General features: G+C 43.9%; 1 protein-coding gene across 4 annotated transcripts in view; it reads right to left on the bottom strand.

The window, feature by feature from the left end:
- LOC106570616 (sorting nexin-13) overlaps positions 1–22439 on the bottom strand; it is a 70062-nt gene that overhangs the window by 33520 nt on the left and 14103 nt on the right. For all 4 annotated transcript variants that reach the window (XM_045694954.1, XM_045694955.1, XM_045694957.1 and 1 more), the window contains 6 exons: positions 7995–8107; positions 7671–7773; positions 7501–7590; positions 1125–1246; positions 515–627; positions 259–363 (listed from right to left, as the gene is read on the bottom strand). In XM_045694954.1, the coding sequence (XP_045550910.1) occupies positions 259–363; positions 515–627; positions 1125–1246; positions 7501–7590; positions 7671–7773; positions 7995–8107 (646 nt within the window). The remainder of the gene's footprint in view (positions 1–258; positions 364–514; positions 628–1124; positions 1247–7500; positions 7591–7670; positions 7774–7994; positions 8108–22439) is intronic.

Below are 22439 nucleotides of genomic sequence, written 5' to 3'. Positions count from 1 at the left end.
TTTTAAATCTATCCCATGAGTGTTTGCAAGTTATCAGCCAGATCACAGCACGACGCCGTCTGCAATCTGACGTAAGACAATGAGGTTTACCGATTCAATTATATATAGTGTTCAACTTTTTCTTTCTATTTAAACACACGCAGGAGGCTAAAAGGAGTTCCAAATGCCTTGACGAGGTGCAACGTGTGAACCTCCCTCGTTCTTCCGGGTGTGTGTGTGTGTGTGTGTGTGTGTGTGTGTGTGTGTGTGTGTGTGTACCTTCTTCATCCTTCAGGGAGGTGCAGACCACGTCTCTACAGATGTTCCTCTCCATCTCCACCTCCGCCTCAAAGAATGACTCCACCATCTCCTCCGACAAGTCCCCTAGAAACACACCACACCACATCATCATCATCATCATCACCCCCACCACAATCATAAACATCACCATATTCATAATCATCCACAACGTCTTCGTAATAATCATCATCATGCCAGAGAGAAAGCGAGTGTGTGTGTGTGTGTGTGTCCTTACTCTGTTTACTGTCCTCCAGTCTGTCTTGGGCCTTTCTGAAGACTCGAAGGTGAGTAGCGAAGTCATCCACCAGTCTGGTGGTGAAATAAGGCTGCCAGTCCACCTCTTTAGACCTGTATAACAGTGTGGTAACACAGTAGTAATAGGCTAGTTATGATGCTGTAATTGAGTAGTAGACTAGTTATAATGCAGTAGAGTAGTAATAGACTACATAAAGCAGTAGACTAGTTAAAGCATTAATTGAGTAGTAATAGACTAGTTATAAAGCCATAGAGTATTAGACTACTTATGCAGTAGAGAAGTAATAGACTACTTATAAAGCAGTAGACTAGAGTAGTAAGACTAGTTAGAGTAGTCAGACTAGATAAAGCCGTAATTGAGTAGTAGACTACTTATAATGCAGTAGAGTAGTAATAGATTACTTATAAAGCAGTAATAGCCTAGTTAAAGAAATAGAGTTAGAAAAGTAATAGAGTAGTTATAAAGCAGTAATAGAGTAGTTATAAAGCAGTAATAGAGTAGTTATAAAGCAGTAATAGAGTAGTTATAAAGCAGTAATAGAGTAGTTATAAAGCAGTAATAGAGTAGTTGTAATAGAATATTACATTACCGTGTAGAGAACTGTACCAGAGCATTCTGGACCGTCTGTCTGATTTCCAGCAGAAAAGAATCATCCTCACTCAGAGTATAATACCAGTACTGGATATAATCTCTCAAAGCAAACTGGATGACCTGGGGGGGGGAGAGAAAGAGAGAGAGAAAGAGAGAGAAACAGGCCAGCCCTTATTGTTGCTGAGAACTCCATGTTCATCGTACCAGAGCTGAGCGAGACGAGAAAAATAAATCCATATACAGTGAGCACCATAATTCATTGGACAGTGACCCTTTTTTTGTTATTTTGGTTCTGTACTCTAGCACTTTGAGTTTGAAAGGATACAATGACAATGAGGGTGAAGTGCAGACTGTCAGCTTTAATTTGAGGGTATTTTCATACTTATCGGAGGAACCGTTTAGAAATGACAGCACCTTCTGTACATAGTCCCCCCATTTTAAGGTACTAGAAGTATTTGTTGAATTGGCTTCACAGACCTGTGTCATTAGGCAGGTGTATTCATTTGTGTCGTTAGTGAATGCAGGAAAGCTGTTGGTGAATAGTATTGATTCTAGACTTTGCTATTGTTGGGGTGTGACAACATGAGGAAGACAGTAGTGTCGATGCAAATGAAGCTGGCCGTCATAAGGCTCAGAAATGAAAATCAATCAATCAGGAACTTTGCAAAATCCCTGGGCATGCCCCAGTCAACAGTTTGGTTCATCATTAACAAGAAAAAAATAACCGGTGAACTCAATTATGTCAAAAGACCCGGTAGACTGAGGAAGACCACTCTCTATGGTGAAGAAAACCCCTCCTGACAACAGCCCAACAGATCAAAAACACTCTCCTGGATGCAGGTGTAGATGTGTCGAAGTCTACCATACGTAGAAGACTACACCAGCAGGACTACAGAGGGTACACTACAAGATGCAAACCACTGATAAGCCTGAAGAACAGAAAGGCGAGATTACAGTTTTCTAAAAAGCACCTAAAAGAGCCCCAAGAGTTCTGGAAAAAAGTATTGTGGACAGATGAGACAAAAATGAACATGTACCAGAGTGATGGAAAGAGGAAAGTGTGGAGAAAAAAAGACATGCCCATGATCCAAAGCATACCACCTCATCCGTGGAGGGGGTGGTATGACTTGGGCCTGTATGGCTGCCAGTGGAACAGGCTCAGTTGTCTTCATCGATGATGTGACTGCAGACAGAAGTAGAACAATAAATTCTGAAGTCTACAGAAATATTTTATCTGCTCAGATAAAACCAAATGCCTCCAAACTCATTGGACAGCACTTCATCACGCAACAAGACAATGACCCTAAACATACTGCTAGAGGAACTAAGGGGTTTTTGATGACCAAAAAGTCGAAAATCCTCGACTGGTCGAGTCAATCACCGGATCTGAATCCATTTGAACATGCATTTTACATGCTGAGAAGGAGACTGAAGGCAATAAGTCCCCGAAACAAGCAGGAACTGAAGATGGCTGCAGTACAGGCCTGGCAGAGCATCACCAGGGAAGATACCCAGCGTCTGATGTCGATGCATCGCAGACTTCAAGCAGTCATTGCATGCGAAGGATATGCGACCAAATATTAACAATGATTACTTTTATTCTACATTATGTTAAACTGTCCAATGTTGTTTGATGCCCGAAAATGGGGGGGGACTATGTACAAAAGGTGCTGTCATTTCTAAACGGTTCATCTGATAAGTATGAAAATACCATCAAATTAAAGCTGACAGTCTGCACTTCACCCTCATTGTCATTGTATCCTTTCAAACTCAAAGTGCTAGAGTACAGAACCAAAGTAACAAAAAAATGGTCACTGTCCAATGAATTATGGTGCTCACTGTAGCTGCTGTTTTACGGACTCCTGATGAATTGAACTATTTTGTGTGTTTCTTTAATGCTCATCTTAAAGGAAAACTCCAGCCAAACACTATCTTTTGGTATTTGTTTCATTAGTCCATTGTTGATATAGTCCCAAAATGTTTTGCATGTCAGCAATCAAGTTTCAAATACATATAACCTTCAGAATACAGAAATACAGCCGGTGTGTTGCATTATATGATGCCAACTCCACCATATCGGCTGTATTTCTGTATTTTGAAAGTCATACATCTTGAAAATGTCTCCGCTATTACTTCCTATGACCGAAAAAGGCTTCTGGACATCAGAACAGCGATCACGAACCTCGAAGATTTCTACTTCAACGAGTGGGCAGCCCTGGACATTCTGCTTACTCCGGACCATGCCCTAATCCCCAGGACTCAAAGAGGAAGCGGCAGCAAAAAAGAGCCAGGTGAGGTTGACCTCCTAACAAGATTAAGTCGGCGAATGAATAGACCACCATTGCCCTCTGTTCTGTTAGCGAAAGTGCAACATGGAAGATGGATGAACTCCAAGACTATTCTATCAACGGGACCTGAAGAACTGTAATATTCTGTGATTCTCGTAGTCTTGGCTGAACAAGAACATGGATAATATATACCCGTTTCTTCATGCATTGTCTCGACCAGACGGCAGCCTCGGGTAAGACTAAGTGGGGAGGGGTGTTTCTTCGTTAAGAGCAGCTGGTGCACGATCTCTAATGTTAAGGAAGCCTCAAGTTTTTGCTTGCTAAAATACCTGATAAGCTGCAGACCATACTATTTACCAAGAGAGTTTACAGCTATATATATATATATATATATATATTTTTTTGTACCTGTCCATTTATCATCACAAACAGATGCTGGCACTAAACGAGCTGTATAGACGGGTTGGTTGTTTATCAACAAATCCGACACATGAGCAACTATGGGGCAAAACAGACCGGTTGGATTAGACTTGACAACATGTAAGCTATATTGTGTCTCTGTTTATTGAAAACATGAATAAATGTGTTGAATTAGCACTTTTTGTCTCTGAAATAGACCGTTACAGTTGTTGGTTAGCTAGCTAGCAAATTTTTGCCATATTAGCATTGACATGAAATCAGTAGTAAAACACCTCAAAACTAGACATTGCATCTAGAACAAGATGAAACATGCTGAAATGAGTCACGATTCCCCACATGGCCTGTTTCTTGTCATTCTTGCTAGCAATCTGGCAATCCAGAATCACAACAACACGCTGACTTCTGCCCCATGGAAGTGGGCACATAATTTGTGACATTGTCAGCTAACCCATCTATAGTGCGTTAAAGGGAAACACTAGGCTTTAGAACGCCAGCTAACTCTAAATCTAACCCATCTATGAGGCCTTAAAGGGGAAGGGGAACACTAGGTTTTAGAACGCAGGCTAAATGTAACTGTATATCTAACCCGTCTATAGGACTTTAAGGGGAAGGGGAACACTCGGTTTTAGAACGCAGGCTAAATGTAACTGTATATCTAACCCATCTATAGGGCTTTAAGCAAACAAGAAAATACACATCCACACACTTCTCGTGGCCGGTGATTTTAAGGCAGGGAAACTGAAATCTGTTTTACCTCATTTTTTACCAGCATGTCACCAAGTATAGGCGACAAAACTCTAGATCACCTTTACTCCACACACAGAAACCCATACAGGGCTCTCCCTCGCATTCCCTTTGGCAAATCTGACCATAACTCTATCCTTCTGATTACTGCTTACAAGCAAAAACAGGAAGTACCAATGATGCGCTCAACACAGAAGTGGTCCGATGAAGCGGATGCTAAGCTTCAGGACTGTTTCACTAGCACAGACTGGAATATGTTCCGAGATTCATCTGATAACATTGAGGAGTTTACCACATCAGTCACCGGCTTCCTTAATATGTGCATCCACGACGTCCCCCCCCACCGTATGTACATATCCCAACCAGAAGTCATGGATCACACGCAACAACCTCACTGAGCTAAAGGCTAGAGCAGGGTTGCCCAACCCTATGGCTGGAGAACTACCGTCCTGTGGGTTTTCAGTCCAACCCTAATTTAACACACCTGATTTTACTAATTAGCTGCTCAACAAGACCTTAACTAGCTGAATCAGATATGCTAAAATTAGGGTTAGACTGAAAACCTACAAAAACAGTAGATCTCCAGGAAGAGGGTTGGGCAGCCCTGGGATAGAGCTACCACTTTCAAGGAGTGGGACACTAATTCAGATGCTTATAAGAAATCCCACTATGACCTCCGACGAGCCATCAAACAGGCAAAGCATCAATACATGACTAAGACTGAATCCTACTACGCCGGCTCTGACAATTGTCAGATGTGGCAGGGTTTACAAACTATCAGGGATTACAAAAGAGAAACCTAGCTGGGAGCTGCCCAGTGACACGAGCCTACCAGATGAGCTTAATGCCTTCTATGCTCACTTAGAGGCAATCAAAAATAACCATGCATGAGCGCACCAGCTGTTTCGGACAACTGGGTGATCTCTCCCTCTCCGTAGCCGATGCGATTAAAACCTTTAAACAGCTTAACATGGACACGGAGACAGATGGATTACCAGGACATGTACTCAGAGCATGCACTGATCAGCTTAGCTGGCAAGTATATTCACTGACATTTTCAACCTCTCCCTGAACCCGTCTGTAAGAACTATGTTTCAAGCAGACCACCATAGTCCCTGTGCCCAATAACGCCAAGGTAACCTGTCTAAATGACTATCACCACATAGCACTCACATCTGTAGCCATGAAGGAAGTGCTTTGAAAGGCTGGTCATGGCTCACATCAACACCATCTCAGACACCCTGGACACACTCATATTTGCATACCGCCCCAACAGATCCACAGATGCCGCAATCTTTATTGTAGTCCACACTGCTCTCTCCCACCTGGATAAGAGGAACACCTATGTGAGAATGCTGTTCATTGACTACAGCTCAGTGTTCACCACCATAGTGCCTTCCATCACTAAGCTAAGGTCCCTGGGACTAAACACCTCCCTCTGCAACTGGATCCTGGACTTCCTGACAGGACTCGCCCAGGTAGTGAGGGTAGGCAACAACACAGCCACATTGACCCTCAACACGGGTGCTCCTCCTGTATTCCTTGTTCACCCACGACTGCGTGGCCACGCACGACTCCCAACACCATCATTAAGTTTGCTGACGAAACAACGGTGGTATGCCTGATCACCATCGATGATGAGACAGCCTATAGAGCAGGGATCATCAACTAGTCAGCCGCGGGCCATTTTTTTTTTCTGGAGCAGATGGTCTGCATGCCGGAACATACTTATCATTTGTAGACTGTAAATTGACCGCAAGAAGCCCAAACAGATAGATGACTAAAACGATCATTTCAAACCTTGCTTACATTTGTATACAATCACGTCTCTGTTATGTGTGGGAATACTTGGGAACAGATTTCCAAAAAGTGTGGTGCCAAGACACCAACCTTTCCCTCAACGTCAGCAAGACAAAGAAGCTGATCGTGGACTACAGGAAACGGAGGGTCAAGCACACCCCCATCCACATCGATGGGACTGTGGTGGAGCGGGTCGAGAACTTCAAGTTCCTTCGTGTCCACATTACTATTGAATTAGCATGGTCCACGCACACCAACCCAGTCGTGAAGAGGGCAAAACAACGCCACTGAAGAGATTTGGAATGGGGCCTCAGATCCTCAAAAAGTTCTACAGCTGCACCATTGAGAGCATCTTGACAGGCCGCATCACCGCTTGGTATGGCAACTGCTTGGAATCTGACCACATGGTGCTAGAGAGCAGTCTTGTGTGTATGGCCCAGTACATCACTGGGGCCGAGCTCCCTGCCACTCAGGACCTCTATAGCAGGCGGTGTAGACTCCAGCCACCCAAGTTACAGACTGTTCCATCTGCACAGCAAGCGGTACCGCTGCACCAACTCTGGAACCAACAGGACCCTGAACAGATTCTACCCTCAAGCCATAACAATATTAAATAGTTAAGCAAATAGTTAACCAAATAGTTAGCCGGACTATCTGCATTGACCCCCACCCCACCCCCCTTGTACTTGATTTAATTTTTGCACCTTAAAAAGGTCATTTTCCCACAATTGCATTTTTCAGCAACGTTCATATGCTTGTGCTTCTCAGAATCATCTCTCCCTCCTCCATGTCACAGAGGGGAGGAGTGAGAGTCAGCAGCCGATAGCGAAACAGGCAGATACTTCAATAGCCGGAATCAACGTAACACATAGGCTACTAACGATGACCAAATCATGTTTTTAGAACAATCAATCAATCAATCAATCAATCAATCAATCAATCTACAAGAACGGAAATTACAGACGTAAGCAAAATCAACTCTCTATCCAACTTGGTCATAGTTGGATAGAGAGAAGAAGAAGCTAGTAAGCAGAAAGTAACTCGTCAGGCCGTGTCATCACTGTGCTCCCTCTCTGTTTGTTTTCACACACCCATTCTTCATCCTTCTGTTGAGTCACTAACCTGTTGAAGAGGCTCGTCTATGTAGTTGGAGCCAGTCAGTCTCCTGTCTATCTGGATAGGCTTTGGCTCCAGCCTCATCTCATCCAATGTCTGGGAGAGGGGAGAGAGGGAGATAGTTATGTGTGTGTGGTGTGTGGTGTGTGGTGTGTGCGCGTGTGTGTGAGTCCTACCTTCAGTATACCCGTTTGCGTGGCCGGAAGATAGGAGTGTTCACACCTCTCTAGATGTTTCTCTGAGTTGGTTTTACCAAACAACAGAGTGACCGCAAAACCACTGGTGAGGAGAGAAGCGGAGGCAGGTGACGGGGTGAGGAGAGGAAAGAGGTGAGGAGAGAGGTGAGAAGAGGAGAGGAAGGATGAGGGCGAGGACAGGGGTGAAGAGAGAAGGGAGAGAACAGGTAAACCAGATTTTAAGACAACAAAGATGACAGCCCATTTCATATGAACACATCTATAAATGACTTCATAACTGAAAAACTTGTTGTATACACTTACCCTCCTACGAAGCAGAAGATATAGAAGGCCAGGTAGAAGACAGCGAAGGGTCCAAACGTGATGAGGAACAGCACCACTCCTAGACCCCCCCATCCCCACACAGACAGACTGGCCTACAGAGAGACAGAAAGAGACCAATTCACTTTTGTTTATTAGCTTTTTCACTTGATTTGGCAATGTAAACATACGTTTCCCCATGACAATACAGCCCTTTGAAGAGAGAGAGAGAGAGAGAGAGAGAGGGGGTGCACGTATAGTAACAAATCAGCAACAATATCACATTTTAGCTACATAACACTAGAGAAAGTCAGATGGAATGTGATAGAGAGAGAGGGGGGAGAAGAGAGAGAGGGGGGACAAGGGAGAGAGAGGGGGGACAAGGGAGAGAGAGGGGGGGACAAGGGAGAGAGAGGGGGGAGAAGGAGAGAGAGGGGGGAGAGAAGGGAGAGAGAGGGGGGACAAGGGAGAGAGAGGGGGGACAAGGGAGAGAGAGGGGGGGACAAGGGAGAGAGAGAGGGGGGACAAGGGAGAGAGAGGGGGGACAAGGGAGAGAGAGGGGGGGACAAGGGAGAGAGAGAGGGGGGGACAAGGGAGAGAGAGGGGGGGACAAGGGAGAGAGAGGGGGGGACAAGGGAGAGAGAGGGGGGAGAGAGAGGGGGAGAAGAGAGAGGGGGAGAGAAGGGAGAGAGAGGGGGGGACAAGGGAGAGAGAGGGGGGGACAAGGGGAGAGAGAGGGGGGGGACAAGGGAGAGAGAGGGGGGGGACAAGGGAGAGAGAGGGGGGGACAAGGGAGAGAGGGGGGGGACAAGGGAGAGAGGGGGGGGACAAGGGAGAGAGAGGGGGGGACAAGGGAGAGAGAGGGGGGACAAGGGAGAGAGAGGGGGGGACAAGGGAGAGAGAGGGGGAGAAGGGAGAGAGAGGGGGAGAAAGGGAGAGAGAGGGGGGACAAGGGAGAGAGAGGGGGAGAGAAGGGGGAGAAAGGGAGAGAGAGGGGGAGAGAAAGGGAGAGAGAGGGGGGGGAGAAGGGAGAGAGAGGGGGGAGAAGGGAGAGAGAGAGGGGGAGAAGGGAGAGAGAGGGGGGAGAAGGGAGAGAGGGGGGAGAGAAGGGAGAGAGGGGGGAGAGAGTGATAGAGAGTTCCTTATCTTCAGGTTTCCTAGTATTGTCAGAGCAGGAAACAAAGAAGTTCTAACTGCTGACCTCACCGCTAATGGCGTTAGTTCTCTCACTGCATCCTAACCCAGTCTCATACAGCTTACAGGCTCCCGCTAACAAGCTAACTGCTAATGCTATGTCTCGCATTGCAAGCTGTGACCCAGTCTCACGCTAACAAACTAACTGCTAATGCTATCGTAGCGTTCTCCCTGCATCCAGACCTTGTCTCACACAGCCTACAGCGCAGGCTAACACGAGCAAGCTAATGCTAGCAGACTGTCTACGTAACCCAGTCTCCAGCCAATACTGGCACATATCATACATGCTAACAACCTACAATGAGTTAATTCATTACCTCGGGTGATTAGCCTACATCTGAGGGATTATTCAGGCTACTTGAAAGACAGCCAGGCTAACAGCTAAAGCTGGTCCCAAATCTATTCTGCATGAGGATTGTCTTCCAGAGGCTCTAAATTAGTTTAGTTGACATTATTCTGATAGTTTTCTGTGAGAGGTAAACGTTCTAGGAGTGCTAAATGAGGTGAGACAGGTGTGTTTTTATTTCACCTTTATTTAACCAGGTAGGCTAGTTGACATCAAGTTCTCATTTACAACTGCGACCTGGCCAAGATAAAGCAGTTCGACACATACAACAACACAGAGTTACACATGGAATAAACAACCGTACAGTCTATAACACAATAGAAAAATCTATGTAGAGTGTGTGCAAATGTAGAAGATTAGGGAGGTAAGGCAATAAATAGGCCATAGTGGCAAAATAATTCAAATATAGCATTAACACTGGAGTGATAGATGTGCAGAAGTAGAGATAGTGGGGTGCAAAAGAGCAAAAAAAAGTAACATGGGGATGAGGGAGTTGGATGGGCTATATTACAGATGGGCTATGTACAGGTGCAGTGATCGGTAAGCTGCTCTGATAGCTGATGCTTAAAGTTGGAGAGGAGAGGGAGATAAGTCTCCAGCGATTTTTGCAATTTGTTCCAGTCATTGGCAGCAGAGAACTGGAAGGAAAGGCGGCCAAAGGAAGTGTTGGCTTTGGGGATGACCAGTGAGATATACCTGCTGGAGCGCGTGCTACGGGTGGGTGTTGCTATGGTGACCAGTGAGCTGAGATAAGGCGGGGCTTAACATAGCAAAGACTTATAGATGACCTGAAGCCAGTGGGTTTGGCGACGAATATGTAGCGAGGGCCAGCCAACGAGAGCATACAGGTCACAGTGGTGGGTAGTATATGGGGCTTTGGTGACAAAACGGATGGCACTGTGATAGACTGCATCCAATTTGCTGAGTAGAGTGTTGGAGGCCATTTTGTAAATTGCATCACCAAAGTCAAGGATCGGTAGGATAGTCAGTTTTACGAGGGTATGTTTGGCAGCATGAGTGAAGGAGGCTTTGTTACGAGATAGGAAGCCGATTCTAGATTTAATTTTGGATTGGAGATGATTAATGTGAGTCTGGAAGGAGAGTTTACAGTCTAACCAGACTGCCGTAGAAAAATGCTTAATGAAATTCTCAATTATCGTGGATTTATTGGTGGTGACAGTGTTTCCTAGCCTCAGTGCAGTGGGCAGCTGGGAGGAGGTGCTCTTATTCTCCACGGACTTTACAGTGTCCCAAAACTTTTTGGAGTTAGAGCTGCAGGATGCAAATTTCTGTTTGAAAAAGCTAGCCTTTTCTTTCCTAACTGACTGTGTTCCTGACTTCCCCGAAAAGTTGCATATCGCGGGGGCTATTCGATATTAATGCAGTACGCCACAGGATGTGTCTGTGTCTGTGTGTGTGTATCACTCAATGAAGCAGGGCACTCCAGGTGCAGGAAGGAAGGGAGAACTAGACCATGGTTAACACAGACTTGCTCCTGAAAGGAAGTGTACAGTTTACACATTATAGGCCCAGGACACTCACTGTAGAGCCACCATCCTGCTGATCACTCACTGTAGAGCCACCACCCTGCTGAGAGCGATAGAGCCCGGGGTTCAGGTCATCTACACCATGGAGCCATAGAGCCCGGGGTTCAGGTCATCTACACCATAGAGCCCGGGGTTCAGGTCATCTACACCATAGAGCCCGGGGTTCAGGTCATCTACACCATAGAGCCCGGGGTTCAGGTCATCTACACCATAGAGCCCGGGGTTCAGGTCATCTACACCATAGAGCCCGGGGTTCAGGTCATCTACACTATAGAGCCATAGAGCCCGGGGTTCAGGTCATCTACACCATAGAGCCCGGGGTTCAGGTCATCTACACCATAGAGCCCGGGGTTCAGGACATCTACACCATAGAGCCCGGGGTTCAGGTCATCTACACCATAGAGCCCGGGGTTCAGGTCATCTACACTATAGAGCCCGGGGTTCAGGTCATCTACACCATAGAGCCATAGAGCCCGGGGTTCAGGTCATCTACACTATAGAGCCCGGGGTTCAGGTCATCTACACTATAGAGCCATAGAGCCCGGGGTTCAGGTCATCTACACCATAGAGCCCGGGGTTCAGGTCATCTACACCATAGAGCCATAGAGCCCGGGGTTCAGGTCATCTACACTAGATGGATCGAGTGCCTGAGGAATGAAATAACCATCAGTACAGGAGGAAGGTTTCTAAGGATACGAACAGTAGTCGGAAGTTTACATACACCGTAGCCAAATACATTTAAACTCAGTTTTTCACAATTCCTGACATATCCCTAGTAATAATTCCCTGTCTTAGGCCAGTTAGTATCACCACTTTATTTTAAAGAATGTGAAATGTCAGAATAATAGTAGAGAGAATGATTTATTTCAGCTTTTATTTCTTCCATCACATTCCCAGTGGGTCAGAAGTTTACATACACTCAATTAGTATATTTGGTAGCATTGCCTTAAATTGTTTAAGGTAGTCTTCCACAAGCTTCCCACAATAAGTTGGGTGAATTGTGGCCCATTCTTCCTGACATAGCTGGTGTAACTGAGTCAGGATTGTAGGCATCCTTGCTTGCACACACTTTTTCAGCTCTGCCCACAACTTTTCTATAGGATTGAGGTCAGGGCTTTGTGATGGCCACTCCAATACCTTGACTTTGTTGTCCTTAAGCCATTTTGTCACAACTTTGGAAGTATGCTTGGGGTCATTGTCCATTTGGAAGACCCATTTGCGACCAAGCTTTAACTTCCTGACTGATGTCTTGAGATGTTGCTTCAATATATCCACAAAATTTTCCTTCCTCATGATGTTATCTATTTTGTGAAGTGCACCAGTGCCTCCTGCAGCAAAGCACCCCCACAACATGATGCTGCCACCCCCGTGCTTCTCGGTTGGGATGGTGTTCTTCGGCTTGCAAGCCTCCCCCTTTTTCCTCCAAACATAACGATGGCCATTATGGCCAAACAGTTCCATTTTTGTTGACCAGAGGAGATTTCACCAAAAAGTACAATCTTTGTCCCCATGTGCAGTTGCAAACCGTAGTCTGGCTTTTTTATGGCGGTTTTTGAGCAGTGGCTTCTTCCTTGCTGAGCGGCCTTTCAGGTTATGTCGATATAGGACTCATTTTACTGTGGATATAGATACTTTTGTACCCGTTTCCTCCAGCATCTTCACAAGGTCCTTCGCTGTTGTTCTGGGATTGATTTGCACTTTTCGCACCAAAGTATGTTCATCTCTAGGAGACAGAACGCATCTCCTTCCTGAGCGGTATGACGGCTGCGTGGTCCCATGGGGTTTATACTTGCGTACTATTGTTTGTACAGATGAGGTGGTACCTTCAGGCATTTGGAAATTGCTCCCAAGGATGAACCAGACTTGTGGAGGTCTACAATGTTTTTTCTGAGGTCTTGGCTGATTTCGTTTGATTTTCCCATGATGTCAAGCAAAGAGGCAATGAGTTTGAAGGTAGGCCTTGAAATACATCCACAGGTACACCTCCAATTGACTCAAATGATGTCAGTTAGCCTATCAGAAACTTCTAAAGCTATGACATTTTCTGGAATTGTCCAAGCTGTTTAAAGACACATTCAACTTAGTGTATGTAAACTTCTGACCCACTGGAATAGTGATACAGTGAATTATAAGTGAAATAATCTGTCTGTAACCAATTGTTGGAAACATTACTTGTGTCATGCACAAAGTAGATGTCCTAACCGACTTGCCAAAACTATAGTTCGTTAACAAGAAATGTGTGGAGTGGTTGAAAAACGAGTTTTAATGACTCCAAACTAAGTGTATGTAAACTTCCCGACTTCAACTGTAGGTATTGTTCTCACTAACATAACAAATGGCCAAGTTCCAACCAACATATAGTGAACAAAAATATAATTGAAACATGTAAAGTTTTGGTCCCATGTTTCATGACAACAGAAGTGCAACGCTATTTGGCTAGCAGCCACACACACACACACAAGTAAATGGGCGTGCAATGAAAAAGCAAGGTATGTTTAGCAAAAGCGATGCATCATATTTCTAATGTTTATCATTGAAAGAACGTAGCCAGATACTTTTTCTAAAGCATTTTAACTTCCAACCAGAGGAAAAACTACACCAGCGGAAAGTAAAACTATACCGGAGGAAAGTACCGGAGAAAAGTAGCCTTCACATCACTCAGAGCTCTCTGGTGATCCAACGACAATAGCAAAGATATTTCCTCTGAGTGGAAAAGTGCAACTGAAGCACCAAATGAGTCCTTCCACATTCATGATTTGGACCAAACCCTGACTGAAGCAGAGCAGAATTGACAAAAACAAGCATTTTATATCTGCTTTTACAAGACGCAGCAAGATATTTATGTTTTATCCTTCCTTTTCTGCGCGAAAAAAACATGCCCCTTGGTGCATCACTAGTTCTAGTGTCTCTCAATGACATTTTTGGCTGATACCGGTATCCAACATTTTCCTTGCCAAAAACCCGATACCGATATAATTTTTTTTGCAGCCTTTTAAGAATTCTAGTACAGTTAAATAGTTAACACACACACACACACACACACACACACACACACACACACACACACACACACACACAGTGGTCTAAGGCACTCAGTGCAAGAGGCGTCACTACAGTCCCTGGTTCGAATACAGGCTGTATCACATCCGGCCGTGATTGGGAGTCCCATAGGGCGGTGTACAACTGGCCCAGCGTCGTCCGGGCCGTCATTGTAAATAAGAATTTGTTCTTAACTGACTTGCCTAGTTAAATAAAAAAGTTACACACACACAAAAGTTATTTGTTTGCATTTACATACGTTTCCATTACCTGTGAAACATAATCAAAACATTTCTTTCACCTACTTGCTGTGTTGTTTCGTTCTTCATTTCGTTCAGTCGTTTCATTCTCAACCAGGTTTTCTACGGAACGCCGTTTGAGTCTTTGACGTGTCAAATAACACTATTTGACATGTCAAATAAGCTTGTTGACCAATCAGGACCTGAATATGACGTCACAGTTTAATGCGTTCATACATTGTTTACGTAGTTATTACCCACTGACTACGCTATCACTCGTATTTCATATGTTATTTTGTTGGCATTAACATATGTCCCCATTACCAGTAAAACATAATCAAAAACTATTTATGTCACTTACTTGCTGTGCTGTTTCATTGTTCAGTCGTTTCATTCTCAACCAGGATTTCTATGGAACACCGTTTGGGTCTTTGCGGGTCAAAAAAGATACACTATTTGACCAATCAGGACCTGAATATGACTGCATGTCACATAGTAATTTAACGCGTTCATTCATTTTTATATGTAGTTTTTATACACTGATTACGCTATGACTCGTATTTCATATGTCACAACGATTCATCGATACGTCTGCTATGATGCTGGTAAAGTCTCGTGCACCTACAGTGCTGGTCATAAAAAATGCTAGCTAGTTCATGGATGCAAACAATGTTCTTCCCCAAAAACATAGTTAGCAAGCTAACTATCTAGCTAGGTGTCATCATCTAAAATAACTCTAATTTATATGACAGTTCTTATTTGATTAATGGTGGTCGGACCCATCTATGTGAAGCTAGCCACAATAAGGATTAGCCACAGTAGTGGACTTTGGTTAGCCTTAAAAATAAAAGTATGGCATAATTCTACTTTTTGTATTCATTTGAATCACTGTCAATGACATACTTTTAGTTTGAAGGCAAACCGCAAATTCCACTATTGTGCCTAATCCTTATCTTGGCTAGCTTCACAACACATAACCCGGTCCGGTCGAGCATCACTAGCCAGTTGAAACTAGCTGGCTGCATATAACATTAGCTTTGGGCAACAGGTTAAGTAGCTGGCTTGCTATTTATTTTCATGAACTGAAGTTCAATTTCAATAGGCGAACAACAAGTGGCAACCTAGGTAATACTTACAAGGATTCCTAAATCATTGCTAAGAATAATGAAAATGACTGCAGTTTCTATCGGTCATTGTTTTTAGGCTGGTTGTATTGGTACTAACTAGGTACCAAGCTAAAGCTAGCTACCCCAGAAGTTGCAGTAAAACAAATAATGCTTTATTATCAACGCAGTACCGTAAACACATCGTTCATGGCCGGTGTTTGCAGACTTTTTTGTACATCTTTTTTTTGACACACAAAGACCCAAATGGTGTTCCATAGTATGCATGTTGTGAAGCTTATAGCAGTGACGCTATTACTGTGTAACTCCGGTAGGGCAACATCTGAAAAATAGCACACTTGGTAGTGTGTACCGGTGCTCGACCAGTCGGTCGAAAGCCAACATCACCCACAACAGAGAACGGTTGATTGTCAAGGGCAATGAATTACATTATTTTCGCATTAATGGATTTCGCCTTTGAGTTGTCTCGCTGAAATTCTCTCTTTCAAATGACTGCTTGACTTGTTAACTGCTCGATCCACACAGCAGACATTGTGGGCTAGGTTAAGAATGCTGTGTTGCATGTGTAAGTCCAACATTTTACGTGGCGTCATTACGTCATGTAGGTATGCACGGGTGCTTTGACATCGGTTAACAGACGTCGGGCCGATACAGATGTTGGCATTTTTAGCTAATGTCAGCCGATTCCGATATGTTCACCGATATATCGTGCATCCCTAACTAGAACCACAGAGTTTCTAAACACAGAGGTTCAACATCGCAAGACTTCCAGGAACGCTGCAGACCAGACTGAGGTTTGGGGCTTGAGAAGTCAATAGGAGAAGTTAAAAATGATTTCTTAGTTGTTAATTTTGTCCTAATGTAAAGGCACAGCCTAGATTCTGGCCGATGTCACTCCTACTGACTCCTACTGACTCGTTAGACCCAAAGACGTGTTTCTACGCATCAACTGAATATTGAGTATTTTTATTTTTGGAAATAAATAGCACTCCTTCTGTGCACTGCCGGTAATACCGTAGAACCTGGTACGGTACAGCAACAGTATGGAAAATCAGAATAACACCCAAACCTAGTCTACAGATCATGACTCAGCGTGTCAGAACCATAGCAACAGTGTTCTAGAACGTGTTGAAACATGGCCACTCCTCTGTCACAGTAACAATAGGACCTAGTCTAAATCCTATAAACCAGTAGTCTGAGGACAGTCATAGCCACCCACTACTACCTGCTACTGAGAATGAACAGAAAGCCAGAACAGTGACAGACTACAAGCTACTCCAATGTACTGTGTTAAATATGACTGCACCACACAATACACAAGCATGTACACGCACACACGTGTATCCGTCGTCTTTTCAAAAGACTGGTCAGTCATGTGACGGATGTGTGGAATGTTAAGAGGATTCCAGAAAATGGCGTCCCCGTTCCACACGCACACAGTGGATGGGTCCTGACCTTTCCAGGGATCAGGGTGATGGTGTTGACTAATTCAGCAGTATTTCCAGCTATAAGCATCACACTAGGCAAGAGATAGCAGCAGAATATTCTGACACTGTTTTAACATCAACACCATCTGTTTCAATCAACCACACTGGACCGAGCCGGGCTATCCCTATCCCTACACAACTTTATATTACACACACACACACACACACACACACACACACACACACACACACACACACACACACGGGCAGCGTTTCCCCTCACTCACAGAATCATACAGCCTTGTCAGTGTCTTCCTGCTCACACATTTCACCTGACAGTAAACAACACAATGGCCAAATAACAACAGAGCAGTCTGACTTCTACAGGTCGTTGACCTTAGTGCTACAGCCTACTACATCACATTATTACACACAGGGGAATGTAAAAACATTAGCCTGCATCCGACACACACTAGCTAAGGGTCTGGGCTGTCACTAATGGTACCCTAGACTACTTCTGGTGAGAAGTAACATACTACTAGGCTGTCATGTGAGACGACCTAAAAACATGTCACTCTCCCTGACTGAGGAATGAACACGCCCGGTCACTAGTCAGAGCTTCCTACTGCTGACACCACCAGCCGGTCCAACACACATTTTTTAAACATATGGCTCACATGGTATTTATTTATTTATTTATCAGACAGTCAGGGTCTTTATACTACTAACAGCAGGGATAAGGAGGCCTCTCCATATTCACGAGGTGCCTGGCTGCTAGTACATGTCCTTGACTTGACACACACACACACACACACACACACACACACACACACACACACACACACACACACACGCGTAATGGTGTTAGTGGGCCCATATCAGCAGACCAGAGCAGGGTTATCACAGTGTTGCCGTCACACTGGAGCCTCCAGGGAACAGTCACGGTCTGAATACAGGCACAGACAGGTAGTCATGATATTATTGGTGGCTAGCCTTCCATATTCTGATCGAGGCTAACCTTATCAGCATTAAGAGCAGGCTAGTGGGAGAGAATACAGTCATCAGCCACAACAAATCAAAAACAACAGAAATGTGCGTAACGATTACGTTCATTTCTTCGGTGATAATGTAGGGTAGCAAGAAGGTGCAGGGAAACTATTCCAACAGAAATGGGTCTGAGAAGGTTGAATAAAAATGATTCTCTGCCCACGATAGACTCAGTCAAGTGTAAAGAGTCTCACATAGCCATCTGTGGTCACGCCTGGCAGTCTCGTCTCTCATACTGACACTGTATAGTGTCCATCCATCAGCTAGAGAATGACAGGGCTTACTAAACCACTACAGGGTTAACTTCTACTATTTACAGGGTGATGTAGCTGATCCACTCCTCCACTGGCTTAACACAGAGAGGATTGTTCAGTCAGTGTACAGTCCTAAATGTGCAACAGAAACTGCCCTGAGCCAAAAAGACTGAGTAGGACCTCCATTCCCTTGCTAGTGGAGAGTGAAAGGGTTCGAAATGAGAGTGAAGGGTTCCAAAGCAAGAGAAGCAGCCGCCTCAGAGCGCAACTGGTCCTTGTTTGGGAACACACACACACACCAAAGCACACAACAGGCTGACCAATACAAGGGTTGAGAAATCAGTGGCCATCCGAGCAAATGTAAAGATTTTTGAGCCTGACAACGAGCCATCCTCAACAAGGTTGGAAAGTGACAGTGAAGATGAGGCCTCAGAGTCTGATGTTCAAGAGGTGGACATTGAGGAGGTCCACAGAGAAGACATGGAAGCCTGAGGGGTAGACAACCAAAAGCTTTAGTTTCTAGACTATAATTTTACAGATGTATGTTGAAAAAGTTTTTGGGAGAGTCAACTCACAGTCAGGCCTCAGTATGATGATGTATACTAGGCTCAATTCTCATGCTTCTCCCATAGACTGTGGACTGTTAAAGCTTTCTAGGGTGACCCCAGGCTGATGAAGGCCACGTGTGCAGAGGAGCAGCTCTGATGGACTGGCGCCTCCCTGTCACTAAGCTTTGATTAAGACAGATGATTGAGATTTAGTTGTGAGAGGAACACATATCAGTGAGGATCTATATTACACTAACACCAGTTACACCACAACAACAAATCTCCCTTCAGTCTGCCTGGAAACTGCTGGTTGTATTCAGTCAGGCACCGGCACACTGTAGCAGGGTTGTCCTCCGGCACGGTGGTGAAGGCCTGGAGGGAAGACCCTAAAAATTGGTCAAAAGTCTCCAGCCACCCAAATCTCTCTGCTACCCCACAGCAAGCAGTACCAATGCACCAAGTCTGGAGCCAACAGGACCCTGAACAGCTTCTAATCCCAAGCCATGAGACTGCTAAAGAGTTAGTCGCTATTGGTGAACATTTAACTATCTGCATAGACCCTTTTTGCACTGACTCTTTTGACTCATCACATACGCTGCTGCTACTGTCTATTATCTATCCTTTACCCCTACCTACAGTATACTGCTGTTACTGTCTATTATCTATCCTTTACCCCTACCTACAGTATACTGCTGCTACTGTCTATTATCTATCCTTTACCCCTACCTACAGTATACTGCTGCTACTGTCTATTATGTATCCTTTACCCCTACCTACAGTATACTGCTGCTACTGTCTATTATCAATCCTTTACCCCTACCTACAGTATACTGCTGTTACTGTCTATTATCTATCCTTTACCCCTACCTACAGTATACTGCTGTTACTGTCTATTATCTATCCTTTACCCCTACCTACAGTATACTGCTGTTACTGTCTATTATCAATCCTTTACCCCTACCTACAGTATACTGCTGTTACTGTCTATCATCTATCCTTTACCCCTACCTACAGTATACTGCTGCTACTGTCTATTATCTATCCTTTACCCCTACCTACAGTATACTGCTGTTACTGTCTATTATCTATCCTTTACCCCTACCTACAGTATACTGCTGTTACTGTCTATTATCTATCCTTTACCCCTACCTACAGTATACTGCTGTTACTGTCTATTATCTATCCTTTACCCCTACCTACAGTATACTGCTGTTACTGTCTATTATCTATCCTTTACCCCTACCTACAGTATACTGCTGTTACTGTCTATTATCTATCCTTTACCCCTACCTACAGTATACTGCTGTTACTGTCTATTATCTATCCTTTACCCCTACCTACAGTATACTGCTGTTACTGTCTATTATCTATCCTTTACCCCTACCTACAGTATACTGCTGCTACTGTCTATTATCTATCCTTTACCCCTACCTACAGTATACTGCTGCTACTGTCTATTATCTATCCTTTACCCCTACCTACAGTATACTGCTGTTACTGTCTATTATCTATCCTTTACCCCTACCTACAGTATACTGCTGCTACTGTCTATTATCTATCCTTTACCCCTACCTACAGTATACTGCTGCTACTGTCTATTATCTATCCTTTACCCCTACCTACAGTATACTGCTGTTACTGTCTATTATCTATCCTTTACCCCTACCTACAGTATACTGCTCAGTATACTGCCTCTGTCTATTATCTATCCTTTACCCCTACCTACAGTATACTGCTGTTACTGTCTATTATCTATCCTTTACCCCTACCTACAGTATACTGCTGTTACTGTCTATTATCTATCCTTTACCCCTACCTACAGTATACTGCTGTTACTGTCTATTATCTATCCTTTACCCCTACCTACAGTATACTGCTGTTACTGTCTATTATCTATCCTTTACCCCTACCTACAGTATACTGCTGTTACTGTCTATTATCTATCCTTTACCCCTACCTACAGTATACTGCTGTTACTGTCTATTATCTATCCTTTACCCCTACCTACAGTATACTGCTGTTACTGTCTATTATCTATCCTTTACCCCTACCTACAGTATACTGCTGTTACTGTCTATTATCTATCCTTTACCCCTACCTACAGTATACTGCTGTTACTGTCTATTATCTATCCTTTACCCCTACCTACAGTATACTGCTGCTACTGTCTATTATCTATCCTTTACCCCTACCTACAGTATACTGCTGTTACTGTCTATTATCTATCCTTTACCCCTACCTACAGTATACTGCTGCTACTGTCTATTATCTATCCTTTACCCCTACCTACAGTATACTGCTGTTACTGTCTATTATCTATCCTTTACCCCTACCTACAGTATACTGCTGTTACTGTCTATTATCTATCCTTTACCCCTACCTACAGTATACTGCTGTTACTGTCTATTATCTATCCTTTACCCCTACCTACAGTATACTGCTGCTACTGTCTATTATCTATCCTTTACCCCTACCTACAGTATACTGCTGTTACTGTCTATTATCTATCCTTTACCCCTACCTACAGTATACTGCTGTTACTGTCTATTATCTATCCTTTACCCCTACCTACAGTATACTGCTGTTACTGTCTATTATCAATCCTTTACCCCTACCTACAGTATACTGCTGTTACTGTCTATCATCTATCCTTTACCCCTACCTACAGTATACTGCTGTTACTGTCTATTATCTATCCTTTACCCCTACCTACAGTATACTGCTGTTACTGTCTATTATCTATCCTTTACCCCTACCTACAGTATACTGCTGTTACTGTCTATTATCTATCCTTTACCCCTACCTACAGTATACTGCTGTTACTGTCTATTATCTATCCTTTACCCCTACCTACAGTATACTGCTGTTACTGTCTATCATCTATCCTTTACCCCTACCTACAGTATACTGCTGTTACTGTCTATTATCTATCCTTTACCCCTACCTACAGTATACTGCTGTTACTGTCTATTATCTATCCTTTACCCCTACCTACAGTATACTGCTGCTACTGTCTATTATCAATCCTTTACCCCTACCTACAGTATACTGCTGTTACTGTCTATTATCTATCCTTTACCCCTACCTACAGTATACTGCTGTTACTGTCTATCATCTAGTCCTTTACCCCTACCTACAGTATACTGCTGCTACTGTCTATTATCTATCCTTTACCCCTACCTACAGTATACTGCTGTTACTGTCTATTATCTATCCTTTACCCCTACCTACAGTATACTGCTGTTACTGTCTATTATCTATCCTTTACCCCTACCTACAGTATACTGCTGCTACTGTCTATTATCTATCCTTTACCCCTACCTACAGTATACTGCTGTTACTGTCTATTATCTATCCTTTACCCCTACCTACAGTATACTGCTGTTACTGTCTATTATCTATCCTTTACCCCTACCTACAGTATACTGCTGTTACTGTCTATTATCTATCCTTTACCCCTACCTACAGTATACTGCTGTTACTGTCTATTATCTATCCTTTACCCCTACCTACAGTATACTGCTGTTACTGTCTATTATCTATCCTTTACCCCTACCTACAGTATACTGCTGTTACTGTCTATTATCTAGTCACTTTACCCCTACCTACAGTATACTGCTGTTACTGTCTATTATCTATCCTTTACCCCTACCTACAGTATACTGCTGTTACTGTCTATTATC

Source organism: Salmo salar, chromosome ssa14 (genome assembly GCF_905237065.1).
Source record: "Salmo salar chromosome ssa14, Ssal_v3.1, whole genome shotgun sequence".
NCBI lineage: Eukaryota > Metazoa > Chordata > Actinopteri > Salmoniformes > Salmonidae > Salmo > Salmo salar.
The sequence above is the reverse complement of the archived record's forward strand: the minus strand, read 5'-3'. Positions and strand labels throughout refer to the sequence as shown.